Source organism: Pezoporus occidentalis, unplaced genomic scaffold (genome assembly GCF_034315485.1).
Source record: "Pezoporus occidentalis ecotype Australia unplaced genomic scaffold, CSIRO_AGI_Poc_V1 ctg7, whole genome shotgun sequence".
In the NCBI taxonomy this organism is placed as follows: domain Eukaryota; kingdom Metazoa; phylum Chordata; class Aves; order Psittaciformes; family Psittacidae; genus Pezoporus; species Pezoporus occidentalis.
Genome location: NW_026916052.1, coordinates 8,170,304 through 8,188,684, shown reverse-complemented (window position 1 = coordinate 8,188,684; position 18,381 = coordinate 8,170,304). Strand labels below are relative to the sequence as shown.

The 18,381-nt window shown below is 41.0% G+C and overlaps 1 protein-coding gene across 4 annotated transcripts in view; it reads right to left on the bottom strand.

The window, feature by feature from the left end:
• UTRN (utrophin) overlaps nt 1-18,381 on the bottom strand; it is a 368,969-nt gene that overhangs the window by 298,736 nt on the left and 51,852 nt on the right. For all 4 annotated transcript variants that reach the window (XM_062641830.1, XM_062641829.1, XM_062641831.1 and 1 more), the window contains exon 2: nt 12,282-12,343. In XM_062641830.1, coding sequence (XP_062497814.1) covers nt 12,282-12,343 — 62 coding nt within the window. The remainder of the gene's footprint in view (nt 1-12,281; nt 12,344-18,381) is intronic.

The window sequence follows — 18,381 nt, the reverse complement described above, 5'->3', positions numbered from 1 at the left end:
TGCCTAAATGTAACTCATAGTAGCAACCAACTAAACAGCATTAAGAATAATTGTATAACTAAGGTCACTTAAAATACACAGATGCTAGACCCAGTGTCTGATATTACATTAGTTTTGAAAATAATTTTTCTAACAAATTTATTTTCCAATTACTTTTACAAGTCATGCTTAAAAATGTGTATATACATATGTTGACACATACTTAGGTAAGGGCTGCATAAAGCTATGTAGCTGTCAGACCAATACCAAATAGGAGCATTCATTAAATATCAATGTTTGACAACATTCTGCCATTACATATTGCCACTTCCTAAGCTCAGCTATACCCTTTCTAGAAAAGCAAGGGACAAGGCTTTCCTCCTAGTGCATGCGCTTTTCACAGATGAATCAGATGCTTTACTGCACAGCAACATAACCAAACCTTTAAATCACGCTTGAGCAGGAGAACTGGAATACCTAAGAGTAGATGCAAGGTAGCCTTATGTACAGTTTATGGTGTATAACAGGAGGAGATCAGCCATAGTGCAACTACTCCAGATGATAGCAATATTTGATTCAAGTTTGATTTGCATCACCACATGGAAGATACTAGAAGTTAGTTGGCATGGGCATGAGGAAATTGTTCATGTGTCCAGAGAAGAGCAGTAAAGCCTTTATAATTATAGAATTATAGAATTAAAACAACGCACATGTATAACCAATAACACCAAAACTGAGAATGTTATAGATACATATCCTCAATAAATTTATTGCCTTAGGTCCAGATGTTTTTTATTTTTAAACTTGGATCTGCTGACAAAGCAGAAAGATGCCTCATTTAATACAGTGCAACAAGAGTGTTGAGTATACAGCCCTTCTTCGTTTCCCACCCCTTCACTTCATACACACGAAAACAAACCAAATGACTTCCTGCTTTCACCCACTCCAACAGGTCATTGTACGTCTCAGCCCACTGCAATGCACCCTGCTGTGACAGTAGAAATAATTCAGATTTGCTTTCTCAGGAGAATGGTTTTTCCACTTCACAGATCAGAGCACCACATCTTGCTGTCAGTTTAAACAGTCAGCTAATGACTATTAAATTATTTCTGCAATCTAAGATACTCCTTCCTGGTTTATTAAAGTATCTGTTGTCCTCAAAACAGAGACACAGCAATATACAAAGCCTCTGTATTTAGTGAAGTCTAGCAAAATGCTCTGTATGGAAAGGAATTCAGTTCATGGGAAGCACTTTTACAGGGTGTCTGAAGCAGGCTACGAAAGGGCTGCAGCACCCACCCTTCCAAGCCCTTCACCACCTCCACTGCAGCATAATCTGTCAGGAAGGCTGGAAACCTGTGCCGCCAGCTTCCCACGCTCACCTGGGGACATGGAGGCAGTGGGTGGCAGCGGCCACCCAGGCAGCCCCAGCTGTCCCATCAGGGCACAGAGCCAGCCCTCAGTGGTGTTGATGCAATGGGAGAGGAAGCTGGGCACGTGCTGCACCCTCCTCTGCTCACACTGCTTCCTCCCACCCATACATTTTCCTCACACCTGGACATTCATTTCTACACATGATCTGCTATCTGAGCCACACAGTCTCCAATCAGGAACGTAACTGCTCTCTCCTCTAGCCGCCAGTGCGGCTGGATGCCACGAGGCTTTCCTGGGATGCAGTTAGCAACCTGCTGGGCTTGTGGAAGTCTTCTACTTTCATTTTCCAGGCAGAACAGCTATGTATCCCAGCCTCTGGCAGCTACGTGACTCTTAGAGTTTAAACAGCTTAGAAAGGAGTTGGAAAATAATTTTTTAAAATGGCAGCCCAAGGGATGGTCCCATACATCCTTTTCCCAAGAGAAGACAAGGAAAAGCTCTTTGGCCATGCTGGCAGGAGAGCTACACATGCCCTCCTGCACCAGACACTGCCAGCCCAGAGGCAGGCCAGGCTGCTGGCATCACCTCCATCTCTTTGTGAAAAAACAGATGTGAAGCCCCACCTCTTTGCATGTAGGACCCACCACTGAGGCTATCAGGAAGGTTGCTGTGGCAGAGGCAATCTGGGAACACAACACGTGGCCAACAGAGCTGGACCTGTGCTTCTAAGTCAGGAAGCCTAATCCAAACCATGCTCCAGTGAGTCCACTGCCCCAGCTTTCATCACAGGGCACCTCTGGAGGCAGCACATCACTGAGCTGCACTGGGGTGGAGTAGGAGGCCCTGGGACCAACTCTGTGCTGGGGCAGGCTGGCATGCTGCAGCACAGGCTAGGGCTCTGGGGCAGGACATAAGTCCTCTCCCACCCTACAGGTTAAGGCATGGGGCTCTGTAGATTGGTTCCCCTGCCACCCCTGCCCACACCCATACTGCTCACTCCTAAGGTCCAGAAAGCAATCTGACCTGAAAAAAAGTCTGTACCCACAGATACACACACATACAAATATATGCATGTATCTGCAGTATATAAAAAGTATGCTTTTCTCTCCCCCTCTCTGTGAAGTCCAGCCTGGTATACAGTATGTTAAGCCAAGCTAAATTTCGCCTTTTCAGAACTAACAGTATTTTACTCACTTTCCGCATACTTAAAGACTACACAAGTACAAAGCAGTTCAGCCCCCCACCAGCATCCCATAAGGAGCATCAGTCCATCACTGAGCATAATGGCTCAAGAAATCTAAGTATCTGCCTCAGAAGATTGAGTGACAAAGCATACTGAGCCCTTCAGCAAGGGCAAATGGCTAGTCACGGTTGCTTTGCTAAGTGCTTAAGGAGCAGCCAAAGTTGTGCTAAGTACTGTACAAACAGGAGGCATATAATGGGTCCTTCCTCAAAGACAAAATAGGGTCCAGTTTATACTACAATAATAGGATAAAGGACACTGCATAACAGGAGAACTGTGCCAGTTCAGGGTGTAAAACATCCACATCCCCCTCACTTTTATCAGTTAACAGAAGGTAGTTTTTCCTCAGCTTTGCTTATGTTTGCTGTGACAGAAAAAAAAGCCCAACACTGGCTGAAACCTTTCCCCTCACAGCCTGCCAGAGAGGCTTTGCCAGCAGAGCTGCACACGTTGCCGTAGTAGAGACAGGGGGTTGATAAGACAGATAAAACAGCAACAGGCTTAGAAAGAGGCCATGTGGGTTTCCCAGTGCTGTAAACAGGCACTGACAGCAGTAAAGGAGACTATTCACTTCAACAGGGGCTGGCATAAGGGAAAGAGAAAGAGAATAAGAAAAAGAAAGCAGAGCAAGAGAAAGAGAAGCTGGAGACAGTAGTTGGGTCTAGGCCTGCTTGTATGCCTATATATTTTGTGTGGTGACATATTTATCATCTACCACAGGGTTCATGCTCAAGGATCAGAACCAGGTCCAATCCACCACGTTACATTTATTCCAACAAACACTTTGGTGCCAGCCTTTGTGCTAACATGAGTAGTGGAGGGCAGAGACAAAGAAGAACTTTAGCTAGTTATCCACAGCAGAAAACACTTTTTCTGTTGATTCATCTCTCATGGGGCAGCAGCAAGCAGCAATGGTGTCTGAATGATCTTTGAGCAGTGACCACAAGGTCTTGTATGTGGCAAGACTAGTCATTACGGGCATTGGCTCTGCATATTCCAGTGAGACACCATCACCTTTTGGAAGGACAGCCCACATGCAGTGATCTCCTCTTTGCAGCAGCCTGTTTGCCATCTTTCAACCCCTCTACCTGGATCAGGTTTAAGAGGGTGACTCACACTTCCTTGTGTGCATCTAGGATTACTTGCAAAGAAGGGTCATCAAGGCCAGCCAATATGACTGTGCAGAAATCATTCCTTCTCTCTGCCAGGAAGCATTCCCAGGAAATGGAGGAGGATATAAACAAAATCCGGACCAGATTTTTCAGATTTTTTAAGAGTCATCCAATGCTACTGACAGTAGAAAGACCAGACATTGACATTTACAGTTTGCTCTACTTTAACCGCATATAGCTGCAAAGCAACAATCTTCCTAAATATATTTTATAATAGAACATTCTTAATTCTCTTTTATTGCTAATGGGGAACTGTATCTAATTAGACCGAGTTGCAGAGAATTAACAGGAGTCTCAAATTTTCAGTTACACAGAGCTTCCTTTTTTTTAAACCACAAGCTATTATTTATTACTTTATTACAGCCATTTATGTTCTTTATATATTGGTTTTGAACATGAAATTATATGCAAAGTTAACCATTACCGAAGTTTTAATGTCTATCTTGTTGTTGAACTAGAAACACGCAGTTTTGTCTTATGTCATCATAGTTACCTGTTCTGTAAATCTATAGTTATTGAAGATACATTATTAGACTCTTTTCCAACAAATGAATGCCAAAGATATCTGAGAGTATGAGATAATCCACCTCTATTTCACATCCTTCTCAGTGATACTGATTCAGACCTCCTAGTGACGACATTAAAAACAGGATGAAAGGTCCTCTCAGTTTCACAGTAATGCATGCTGGCTATCACCAGGGAAGTAACACGTATTGTAAAAGCATACATATGACCTTCACCAGCCACCAGGGGAATGCAGAAGAATTGTGGCTGCTTAGAGCAGTACTGGGAAAAGCCCTAGTTGCCATTTAGATCATCTGCCACATCAGAAACACGAAAACACCCCAAAATGATATGAGAAGCAGTACATTTTGATTTTCTACCAGATTGTTCCGATCTTATATGAAAGTCAGAGTTGTCTTTTTTTAATTATTTTTAACCTACATATTGCTATTTTTAATGTCCAATAAGATGCTCAATAAATAGTTCAAAATAGTAATAGAGCTGCAAAGACCTCTCTCCCCTTCTTCTTGAGAAACGGTAAGTACTGAACAGGTTGAGTGCCTAAACTAGAACATGAACCATTTGTAGTGTTCAAATTCATTCCCAGGGAACAGTAGGTAACAACCTACTTTTAAACTGTTCCCAGTAGGTAACAACCTACTTTTAAACTCGATTACAAACAACACAAGGAGCAAGAACTACATTTTATTATGACCAATACAGACTAAGAAGCATGTCAAGTGCTGCTACATCATGAGGCCAGTATATGGAAACTCAATATAGGAAACAATTCCAAAAGCAACAAGGTCATTGCAAAAAGCAAACAACTATGTCAACAAATAATCCTGCCAATTTCTAATCTAAGACCATAGTCATTGTTTACATAAGTATTTTTATTCAAATGTGATGCTTTTTTTCCATTCTGCTTCCACTTACATGCAGCAGTTACAGTACAGTGCACGTAAATACTAGCTATACTGTGACATATGGTATTTTAGTTGAGTATGCTCTACTCTATGCTGAATATACCCACATAGTTGCGGCATCTATACATGACATTAGTACCTAGACTAGGAATTCAAATACCAAGTAAAAAATAGGATGTTACAATCACAAGAGGCAAACACCTTATAGACGATATATCACTACTACTGCTTAAAAATAATTACAACAAGTAAATAGTTATTTAAAACTCCAGACTGGGGTGGGGAGGGGGGAGAGGCAGGCAGACTCATCACAGAGATATGCTGGGAAGTTTGATTCTACTAGATGACAGACGTGAGGTTAAGAAGCAGCAAAGCTGAAAAGCTAAAGATAGCTCAATCCACAAAATACCTAAAATACTTGACTGACAACATGATGGGGAGGAGGGAAAACAGATAAAAGCAAGTATCAGACGTAGCAAGGCAACAAAACAAACACAAGGCATCAGTAACTTTGTGGGTCCTTTTTATTCTCCCCAGTGTATCAATTAATGTATTTACATTAAGTTTATATTATTATGTTTAATGTAACGGTACTAACCTCAGCTTGCAATTAAACCTCATTATATATCATTACCATCAGAGGAAGTTGGGACCATACTTCTTATCACTATTAGCGATTTCTCTCTAAAACTGGAAGGTCTTTTCTCCTTCCTTCACACACCCCACTGCCCCCCCCCCCCCCTTTTTTTTTTATTTTTTAAGACAGCTAAACAGATTGTAACTTGGTTCCTTAAAAAAAACAATAATCCTGCTGACCAGGTTGAGTATTGTTCTCCTTAGTGATTAACAAGTAAAGGGACAGGTTTGCTTCAGTGCCTCTACAAGGGTCAGCTCTAGTGCCTGGAGAGGTCACAAACACAAATACTCCAACAACTGGGATGATAACTGAGACAGTGAACCAGAGTCAAGCTCTGTTCCAGTGCTGAGAGCATTAACCAAAATCAGCAATAATTACAGCCTATAATACCATAGCAAGCTTTGAAGTCCAGCAAGGGAGATGCTGCCCACACCTTGTTCTTAGAACAGCTGAAAGGAGGGCAGGAAACTGGCAATTCCTATGTTGTTGCTAAATCTGGGAGAGACTGTGAACTGCTATTGCTTTTATGCTAGAAATTAGTCATCCTTACTATCTCTCATAACCTATTAGAGAAGAAAAGATTTATTTTCCTGCATCTTGGTTAATTCACACGCTATTTGACCTCTTCTCAGAAGAGGGGACTGAGTAATCCAGTTAAAAAAAATAAAAAGACAACCAAAAACTGACTTTTTCAAGGCCGGTTCATACAAACACTAATTCTTGTTCACCCAGGTTGCTTCTCAGGTTAAGGCCAAATTTTTTATAAGCTCTGACTATCTCTGAGTGAAGTTATGTTTTAAAAGTTTAATTCAGCAGTGGAAAACAGCAGGAGTAATTAGACTGGAAAATATTTTACCAGCAGTCAAGTATTTCCTTGCTTGCACCAAAAAAAAAAAAAAAATGAACTAGAAAAAGGACTACAGACCATCTTAGGTGTCTTCTTCAACAGAGAAAATTGCCTACTCAATCTTTTTGATCTCTCTTCTTCCATGACTAACACATTGAACTCCATAATTCTCCTTCCCCAGAAAAATCCCTTCTGAAATGTCTTCGGCCTCAGGTATCTCAGGTCATGTGAAATTACTTATCTTGAATGGGTATGCTTTTGTCTTTAAAAAGATTTATCATGTTTGCTAAGAGACAGCATTGGAGCAACAAATTGCCTTCAGAAGTTTTGGGTCTGACACTTACTGTTATGGTAAAACAACCCTTAGAGGAAAGGAGAAAATTAACGAAGAAAAATGCTGGAAAAGATCTCTATAGCACACCACTCAGAAAGTTAGATAAGACTTTGCAGTTAGCAAATTAATTAATGCCTTCTATAATGAGAGAAAGGCTGTTTCAATTTTAAAATGCATAAAAAGCCACCACATCGTAATCCAAGTACAGCTCACTAGTTTGCCTACTGCCTGTCTTTTCTCATCTTTATGTGGTGTCCTTCCAGGGGAGGGGGCCCAAGAGACCCAGGAGAGGAAACACACAGCAGCTCCAGCATTGAGCATTTGCCTTCTTGCAGGCTAACCTGGAGCTCAGCCCTGCAGGATGCAGTCTGCTCCCAAGCTGCACCTCAGCCTCTTTGCTCTTTAACTGAAATGCATTTTGGAACATGGTAGAGCAGGAGAGAGCTCAAGACACTGTAAAAATGAGAGATCTGGCCTCACCCATGTTGGCAGGTCGTATCTCAAAGTCCTGCCACTGCTGCAGCTTCTGATCAATGCAGACATCAGGGCACAAGCACAGGACCTAGAAGATCAGTATCACAGAAATACATGCAACAAGAATGCTGTAAATGCAGATAAAAGAAATGAAATTCAGAGCTTGGATTGCAAAGAGGTGGCAGTACATGACAAAAAAAGGAAGGGAAGCAGAGCTCTCAGGCATCAAAGGACTCTGAACGCAGTTTCTGACACCTTGGAACAATGTCCCAGCTGGCTCTGTTCAATATCCATCCATACCCAAGACTTATGACTAGGAGGGGCGGTGAAATCCAGTGTCATTTTCACTGAATACTGCAAACATCTCCAGGCTTTTATATTCTTTCTACAGAGCACAACCTTCACAGCAACAAAAGATTTCTGTCATCCCTGTGGAAAATCTTCCATATCATAATGAAGACACGATTCTCTGGGGAAAGGGAAGAGCTTCAATTTGCCCATACTGGATCTGTGAACTTCCTCTAGAGTGACAGCCCTAAGCTCTGACAGACTCTGACAGATCTGATTCCATGAGTCTAAATTAAAAGTTAGGGTATCATCTTTCTTATTAGTCAGTCATTAGACCTGACTCTGGGTCCTACCTGCCAAGTTCAGGAATAGCGGAAGAGAGTAACCAATCTGAAAGCAAGCTTGGAAAAGTACCACCTTGGAAAATGGGAACATGAAAGGCAGCAAAGACTTACTCCTGCAAGAAGGTGAAGAGAGGTCAAAGCTAGGACTGATTAGACAAAGAGATGTAAAAATAGGACTGACCATGACCACACAAGCATCAAATCTGACCACACAAGCATCAAATGCTGTAAGAGCTGGAAAGGTGAGGAAATTTAGAGTGGGATAAGGGGAAAAGGAAGGACAGACAGAGCAGGTCTAATACTTTAACAAGAAAAACTGTGTCTTGCTGGGTAAGCAACTAAGTGGCAAAGACAGAAGTGGGAATGAGATAGGCAGGCTGAGCAAAACTCCAGATTTGCTGGGATTTGCTGGGCAGGCAAGCTTTCTGCCATGACAGGGTGTAATAGTAAGGGGGGCAAGGAGGAGAAGTGGGTTAGAAAGTAGGAGCAAAGAAAGTAAACAGGGCAGAAAATACTGTACTTGCAGAGTATAAAGTGGGACACAACTCTCCTGACTCCCTCAACATGCCTATCAAGTGTAGAAGCCTTCTAGAGTTGCGAGTGAAAATATCCAGCTACTGTGCTACATAATTATCCATGGAAGCGTCCAAAGGTCTGTATGATGGATCTAAAATTCCCAGGCCTGCTGACATGCCATGAAAATAGGTACAGATTAAAACTATTTAGACATTTAGAAACATCAAAACTAGGGTCAATTGCATAATCTTTGTTCCCCCCCCTTTTACTTATGTGTAGCAAATAACATATGGTTAATGGAGCAGTAAGTTATACTGCGGACCTGAATTCAAATTTTATCTTTAGCCAAGAGTTCCCCTGTAACTAATCAGAACCATTTAAAGCTCAATTTTACAGGTAATCACTGTGTGCCAGATTAAGAGACATTCTTATATCATTAAGACCAGGCCTTGCTGACTCGGGCATCTCCTTGAAGTCCCTTCTCTACATTGATCAAGCTCCATCTGAAAACCAACTAGATGGTTTAGATGGTTTGCTTGAGTCTGCGGAAGAGATGAACCCTCTGAGCTCTGTCATAAGAATCACAAGAGCTCTAGTTTATATGAGGATATTACAGAAATATCAAATCCTCTGGATAATCTAACCTAAATCTCAGATTGGGCGCTTAAAATTAGTAGCTACTTGTGTTATTTACCTTTATTTGCAACAGCTGTACACTGTGAAAAGAGTACTCTTACATTGCAGAAAGGTGTTCTAAAATAGATCAATTAATACTTATGAACTGCCAAGCATAAGTGAACGAAAACAGAAAGGCAGAAAGGGATAGAAAAAGGGAGAAAGGGATAGAAAAAAGGATGGAAAACACAATTCTGTAGATTTTGAAGAGCATACATCCGTACAACTAGATGCCTTAATTCGTAGCTGTACAACAGGAAAACAGCTGAATCTCACAATCAGACTGGTCAGAGCAACAGAAAACACAGTAAGGAAAAACATCACATGGTTTAATATAAAGATACGCTGTGATTCTCTGAATTAATACTGATTTGAACGCAAACTTCCCTGTTGCTTAAAGCTTGGTACAACAGACTATTTATCTAATTGTTTTCATTTTCTTTAATTTTAACAAAATATCCTTACTACACAACCATCATAGGCTTGTAGAATTGTATTGCATATGGCTCTACTAAGTGAAAGATTTGTACAGCAAGCACTGATGCTTGGCTGAGTACATTTATTGACCTTAACACTCAATCCACTTCAAATGTGTTCAGGTCTTCATTTAAAAAAATACATGTAAATAAGATGTGTTTTGTTCTAGCATAGTTCAAATGAAGAACACAAACACAAGTTACTGTACTGTGAACTAAAACAAAAACATCTCTCTGAATAGTATACTGAATAGAGATAATAGTGCCCGAAGGAGATACCTCACAGCATACTTGAAATATGTACTGTGTTTCACTCATCTTCCTATTCTCTGATGAGAAAAGACATTGCTCTCCTTTAGATCCTTTTAAAGCCCTATTTAATTGATTTAAAACAAGTTCAGCAAATTTCAGTACATTATGCAATTACAATTTTTGGATTTTTGTATGCCAAGCTACCTTATAGAGGCTTTGCTGCTTATTTTTTTGTGTGTTTAAATGAAGGGCAATGACAATATAATTATTGTGGAAGGACAAGCAAAGTTTTTTCAGTGAACATTGCAATTCCATACAAAATTCCTCAGTTGCACTGCAGAAAAGAAAGTGGTAAGTCAGATTACACTTACCCAGCTTCTAAAAATCTCTCTATCCCACTAAACAGCTGAATCAATCTAGTTTATAGAACAGGAATTTTAAACAACCCAAATGACCTGATAAATGCAAAAACTTCAATAAGACTGAAATCAGTCTCTCTATATTTTCATGGCACAGCTGAAAACAGACTTTCTTACATGAGGTGATTTCTATTTAACACCAGCAATTTCCTTGCAATCTGAACATGCCAGTCTTCATAAATCACAGTCTTGTCATAGCAAAGTAGCAATGCTCAAGTTTGAATTGGATGTGCAGTAGTCCAGAGTATGTCCTTTTATACAAGTCTCTTTAATCATTAGCATGGCTTTCATAACTTTAGGTGGTTTAATGGGCCATGAAGTTACAGAGTTACTTCAAACCAAATGAGTATCTGACCATACCCTATGGCAGGGAAATCCAGGAGCTAAGCAAGATTTGTTCGAATACATGGTATAAAAGGAAATGCCACTTTATAAAATATGAGTGTACAAGCGTAAAGACTGAAAGCAGTTTTACCTATTTCAACATGATGTCCATAACACATACAAACAAGTCACACAGCACATCAGCAGTATCACTGTCATTTCCATGTTTATGCCATCTTTACACCAGGGTCTCTACAAACAGTCCTTCTTTTCTCACCACATTTCAACCGCTTTCAAGATCCCACCCTGTCTAACCCTCCTCCCGCAGGACTGTCTTTCCTCTTGCCAAAAGCAAAGTGTAGAGCAGCCAGTTATCCATACACACTCCTCCCTGAAGAGCAAACTAGCCAAGAACGCATGGGATGAAGAGTGCAGGATATCAGCTTTCAATCAAGACAAACCTAAGCCAAAGTGAATCAACAAAGGCCACAAGCCTTGCATTGCCCGGTGTCCTGTTGCACAGGAAGGGAAAGAAGGCAAAAATTTCTTACATTGCTGACCAAGAACTTCAGAAGAGCAGCGCTCCAGAGGCAGCCTTTCATTGCTATAGCACTGTCATTGCTGCACTTAAGAAGATAAACAAACCAAACACTACACATACACATTCTTTTGCTTCTATACTTACACCTACTTTCAGGATGTCACATACATGCCTCGTTTCATTAACGGGGTGCAAACTATAGCTATCCACTTGCAGCACCATGCTGGCTAGAAAACAATTACGAGTTTACTTTGGTAATAGCCCAGGTTCCTTCACGCATTCAAACTATAAAGTAAGGAAACCTCAAACAACCATCATGCTCCTGGGCTAAGTGTCATTTTTCACTATCAGCAGAACAGCATAAAACCCAGGCTTTAAACAGCATCCCAAAGCAACCACCGCTTCCTTTCTTATTCCAAAACAAGATCCTCAATAAGCTTCCAGTCAGTAAAGAGAATTAAAACAGGAAACGTTTTAAAGCATGAGCACCAAGGAAAATTCAAAATGGGAAAGTAATTATACAAAATTTCACAGCCAAGACTCAAGTAGCAAAACCAGGTGGCTTCAACTGGAGGTTTGCAGAGTATTTTGAATGAGTAAAGCTGACTCAGCAGCACAGAGTAAATACAGCAACAGAGGTTCAAAATTTCCTGTAATATCCCTCAGAAAACTGCATGTAGAAATAAAATATATAAAGAGGACCAAACACGAACAGACACCATTATGCAAATAACTATTTTAATATATGAATAAATAGAATCTTTCACTTTTTCTTAAATGAGACACATAGTATCAAACGTTTATGTGCACAGGGAAACAGAGAGGGAAAAACATTACAGTATTTTATCTGGTTTTATCACATATTTTATTAGGAGTATCCTACAGGAGTAAAAGTACATTTAACTAATGTCGTTCTAAACCATCAAAATAAAGCCATACTTTCAACCCAACATTACCTTGGAAAACCGAGCATTTATCCATTTTGTAAAGGTCTTTTTCTGTACATCATTGTGTTCATCTGAAGAGAGAAAATAAGAAGAAAACAATGAGTGAAAATGCATTCTTCTTAATCCTAGATTGCTCAAAATAGGTCTTATTAAACACTATCCTGACTGAGTGGGAGAAGTCTTTGCCTAATCTGTCAAGCCGCTCAAACCTCTGCAAGACTTCGGTACTTGCAGAGTCACCAAATGTTTCAACTTTGCTAGCGACCACAGCAACACCTTTGCATTAGAATCAGCCTTACAGCACATTCTGGGCAGGACACCTATGCGTTAAATTCACAGGCTTCCCATCGGGTACCTAAAAACCCGTTTATTTTAAAAATAAATAAATAAATAAAGTCACAGAATACTACCAAAAGATTCTTTAGGCAGATGAGCTCAAAATTTCCTGTTTCTGGCCCAACATGCATCTGAAACTGACACAATTCATGTCCAATACATCTAGCTATAAATCTGTTATATTCAGGCTACTAGGGCAGTGGAACAAATGACTAGTTTTTTTTACCCAACGGACATGAAAAAGGGATAGCAGCAATGGCTCAGTCCAGACAAAAGAAGTCACACTGGTAAATGAGACATCACAACAGTTGCAAGAATAAGCTCTATGAAAATGTTCATATCAATTTAAAGTGAAACCTCGGTTCTGGGCTCCTTTTAAGCTATGGCTGAAAAATTTGTTTAGGGCATGCCGAAGAGTGAACATTTGCTGCAATGTGGCAGCCAGCAGTCATCGTTTCACTCTTCTGTACCTCTCCTGTTCACCATCTAGATCTGATCCAAAATAGCGTACTCCTCAGTTGCACTTCCAGCTCACCCAGAAGTCAAAGATAGCCCAACGGAGAAAAAGAATTTTCTGAAAGAGCTCCAAGATACCTACAGTGCATGCACAGCAAGCCATGCTTAAAACATCTCATTAACATTCAAGGTGCTGTTCTTGGAGAATACAGTTACCTAAAAGATCTCATTAACCCTGCTCAACTCCCTCAGTGAAATAAGAGTGCCTTTCCAAAGACAGATAGAATGTACCAGCAGGTAACAGGTACCAAGTACCCATTCTCACAGGAGACTGACGCAGTCAAGATACGAATTCCAAATACACTGATTATATTTACACCTTGTTCACCTCCTGTTTCTGTTTGTGGGTTTTTTATGATGGGTTTTGTTTTGTTTTTTTTAGGAGCCAGGAACAGACTAAACAGACTGATGATTAACTGCCACTGCTGGACAAAAGAAGCTAGCTTTGTACAAAAGTCAATCCCGTACTCTGCCCAGCTCTCAATAATGTCTTACATTAATTGCAAATACTCTTTGTATTGAATGTACTGAAATTTAAAACATCCTTCTCTCTCTCTCTCTAAATACCATTCCCTAACCTCTATCCCTTTTCTGCCAGCGCTCCCATACTGGTACATAACTGCATACCAGGATGCTTTCCTAAGGCTCATTCTACCTTTTCCTTCCTTAGGCTTCTGGTAGAATCAATAGCCCCAAAGTCTGAGGTCTTGTGTTATTTTAATGTGCTTACTCCTTAAGATGATAAAGGCAAAGCACAAAAAAAGAGCAAAAATAACTGTACTGACTTTGTAAAAGGATAACAACAGTTATGAAAAGGGAATGTATTTAAAACTTTTATGTACTAGGAGTTCTAGACACCCCACTCTTGGGGCGCTCAACCTCTTCATAGGCACGCACACAGCAGGAGGTGACAGCTCTTCTCAGCACTACACCAGCTTCAGCCTGCCAGGACACCACCAGGGGACCTTGCTCCTACAGCTGCTCCCCCAACACCCCAGGTCCAGTTTGTGTAAGTAGTCCTCTGATGTGTGCTGCAGTAGCATATGTTACATTTACTAAAACTACAGCCTCTTTTCCCTCTTTGCAAAAAGAGGGTTTCCTAGGGAGAAGGGAAAAAAAAAAAAACAAAGAAAAAACCCCAAACAAACAAAAAAAGAAACCCACAAAAATCAACCAACTAAGAAACCAAAACACACATGACTTCAATAAACATGAACAGCCTAGTTTTTAACTGTGAAAGAAAGAATAGTAACATGTATATACCCCCTACTATCTCTTCAGTATCGGAGCATCCTTTCTACTTCAGATAAGCCAGGAATCTGAACTCCCACAACTCCAAACTTCCAAAAACATCCTGCTCAGTTATAAAACCCATAGATGACACTTGCCCAGTCAGGCTCTGCGTTCATGTTTGCTTTATAAAAGCCTCCAAAACTAGTATTTTTTAACTGGCCACTAAAGAGCTAGGGTTGTGTCAAGCTTTCTGCTATAAATCGCTGGTAAGAAATTTGTAACTGAAGCGCTGGTGCTTTGTTAGCAAAACAGTGACAAGTAATTTCATCCCTCAGATTAATTTTCTTTAGCTTTCTGAGTCTGTAAAGCTAACTCCAGGGGCTGACATTATAATTTGGATAATAAAATTAGCCACATTTGGCCAAAAAAACAATATTACCATTCAGCAACGCACACGGTACTCCAGCCAGTCAAATTCTCACACAAGACATTAAAAATGTCAGCAAGTCACAGCCCAGTGAGAAACAAATTCACCAAGTTGCTAAACCCTTTGTGTTTCCTTTCACAGTGCCGCAGCCTAACAATACAAGCCAAGGACTGACTCAGGGCTAGATTCCACTTCATCACCTACTGACTGTTTCCTCTTGTCAGCATGGCTCTGCCTGCCCTCCAGTCACTTAATGGACTTGTAAATGTCAGAACAGTTTGTTCCTTTAAGAGGAAATAAAAAGAAACCTAAACACACACACATGCAAACTTAAACTCTTGTGATGACAACAGAGGGAAGAAAAGTTTCCTATCCCGGATGCTTGTTTACTGAAGCCTGTCTCTGTTATACAACATGATGTACGTCCATGCAACTGGAGTATCCTCAAAACTACCAGCTCTTGTGATCAGATGCTCAGCTTGTGTCCTGGCATTCAGTCACTCCCAACAGTCGTATTTATAGCCTATGTACCTCTTCCACCCTCAATACTGCCCCTTAATTTTATTGGGACACCTTGAAACCTCAGTTCAAGTCCAACCTATTACCTTGTGAATATCACTCTTAGGGGCAAAAAGGCATCTAAAAGATCTAAAAAGAGGGGTAAAAACAAAAGCCTCACTGGACTGCAGTTTGTCCTTTACTCAACCTCTGCTTCATACTGAGAGTCAGCTTTCTTACTTCCTCAAAACACATTACATGCTTCCATGACAGAACTGTATTATTTAGTTTTTGAAAGACAGAAGTTATCACACCCAAAGCAACTGGCAGAGCAGCACTGTAATGAAGATGCCCTGGAGAAGCATACAGAGTAGATTCGCAAACAAAGTACAGAAATTTCCCAACCATTCCAGCACAAGTTACCAAAGGTCATCTCACATTTTAAGACTTAGATTTGCCTTCCCTGCCTCATTACTTAAGTTCTCAGCAAAAGAATTCAGAAATAAAAGAAGGAATTAGCCTGTGGGTTTCAATTAAGACACCTGGAATGTAACAAAGTTAGAATCGACCCTTTGCCTAAGCCTTTAGGCAAGCAGGAGTATCTTCTTGTAGATATTGCCCCGCCCAGGACTAGCACGTCTGAAAGCCTGACAACATTAAAAAAAGAGAGGGGAAAGTTTTGTAGTCTTGGGTGTAGGATTTTCTGGATAGAAAAAGCATTTAGAAAGCAAGTATCTTTCTGTCAAATTCACTCGGATTAATTCACAGAGAGACACAAAATAAAGCATCTAAAATTTGAAGGTGGAAACCAGCATAGATTTTACCCACACTAGCAAGAAGCAAAAAGCTAAGAAAGTCACAAAGCATTGGAGTTCATGACCACCATGCTCATAGAAGATGCTCTCATGCTCATCAGAACTACAGGACCCTGACTTCCTTAATACAGAGCAATCTTTACCAGCATCCCTGAAGTTTCGGGTTGTGCTTTTTTTAGGGAGGAGACTGTTCGGGCTTTTTTTTTTAAAGAAACACAAAGTAAAAGTTAAGATTGCTCTGCAGGTCTCCTCTTCTCTTGCAATGCCATGGCAGAACAAATGGCTTCAGCAACAAGTAATTCTCTTGTAAGCTTTCACCTTTACACTGCAGTTTCAATTTCATAATCAGTGGTGAGCACAAACTTTTCCTTCATTCCTTCTCCCTCTCCAAACCTCAGCAGCTGTGCAGAACCACAGTTATATTAACAGTGTTTCTAACAAAAAGTAATGACGCCTGCCTACAGCAACTGCCACACAAAATGCAGTTGCCCACATTGTAAATTCTTTATATAGACTAGACTATGAAATACAGCACTGCAAGAAAACCAAAACAACAACAAAAAAAAAAACAATCCCTGCACCTCAACTCCCTGGTGTTTCCCAACAGCAGACACCATCAAAAACAAGACACCACAGGTGAGTAATGAGGAACACCCCTGGTTCTCACTGAACGGTGCTGTGAGCCTAAGCTCAATTGCATTTATTTCACAACAAAAAAAAACAAAACAAATCACCCGGCAACTGATAACTTGGAAGATGGCAACCTCGCAGCTGAAGCAATATTAACATAGCTGTTTCCATACCTCCCAGCAAAAGCAATCTAACATGCCACACTGCCAGTCTCAGCACATTGGAATGATGCTTAAAAGGAAGCTAGAGAGAATAGCAAGCTGTGGGGAGACAGAAATAATGGTGCAGCACCATGCAACAGGCCTGACAAGCCACACTGGTCAGCCAGCAACCCTGCTGTTTTCACAGGACAGCAATACAAAACCAGGAATTGGAGGCAGTGTCCCAACACCCATACAGGGCTGTTCCAAGGGGTCTCCACAGCCTGGCAAAATCACATTTCACTCCAACAGCCTGCAATGGCTATTTAATATTTGGTCAAACCAAGCAGCATCAGCTCCCACTGCAAGACAGCCCTGGGAAGCCATAGTGTGTCATACAAATATATTTGTGTACGTATTTTTGCAACCTGCCAGTAATCACACATCAAGGTCTAAGGCTGCAAGAAAATTCTGCCAAAACCTTTAGAGCAAAGGGTTACAGCTATCAACAAGTGCACTGCAGGAAAAACCCTAAAACTTTAAGATACAGAATCACAGAATGAGGACCAGAGCTTGAGAATGTGAGGCTGCTCCTATAAAAGACCTCATCCCCTCAGTCCTCCTGGTCAGGCAGCATATAGCAGGCTCCCTCTGTAACATCACCTGTCCCTGCCTTCCCTTTAATCCTGACCCATAAACTCTTGGTCAGCTTGTCATCCATCCCCAGGCAGAGCTCCATGCACTCCAGCTGGTCACTGACATAGAGGGTGACACCCCCTCTTCGTCTTACCCATCTGTCCTTCCTCAAAAGCCTGTATCCCTCCATTACAACACTCCAGTCATAAGAGCCATCCCATCATTTCTCATGATTCCAATAAGATCATAACCCTGCAGGTGTATGCATGTCTCTGCCTCCTCTTGTTTATTCCCCATACTACATGCGTTTGCACAGGGGCATTTCAGTTGGGCCCCCAGTGAACCCAACTGACTGGCCAGAGAGGCAGGAATTCCTTTGTGCTGCTCTTCAGGTGCTCTCCTGCTGAGCTGTGATCCCTCTCCAGGCTCTGGGCATCTCTTGCTGGCTCTGGCACCAAACTGGTAGGAGTGGGATGGATTGGTATTCCCCTCCCCGAGCAACTTTAGTCCTCTTCAGCAGCTTTGCAAGCCGATGACCAGAGATCAGAAATACCTCTATGATGAGAGAGAGTGGATTAGATAATATGTCCTCCATAAATATCAAAGAGCAAATTTCACCCACAGGGAGAGGAAGAAGATGCCCTTGCCATCTCCCTGAGGTTCCAACCAACAAGACTGATACATGTAAAGTGAAGAGAAAAGCAGATAACACCTGCCAAAAATCTGGTGATTAAGATGTTTCTGAGCACACAAGGGAAGACATTTCGAGTACCTTTACAGACACAAGTAAAAGGTAAGAATCACAAACTAGACTTACTACAGCTTTTTTTTTTTAATGAACAGAGTTTGTCTTTGAATTTTTAAATGGTTACAAAGAA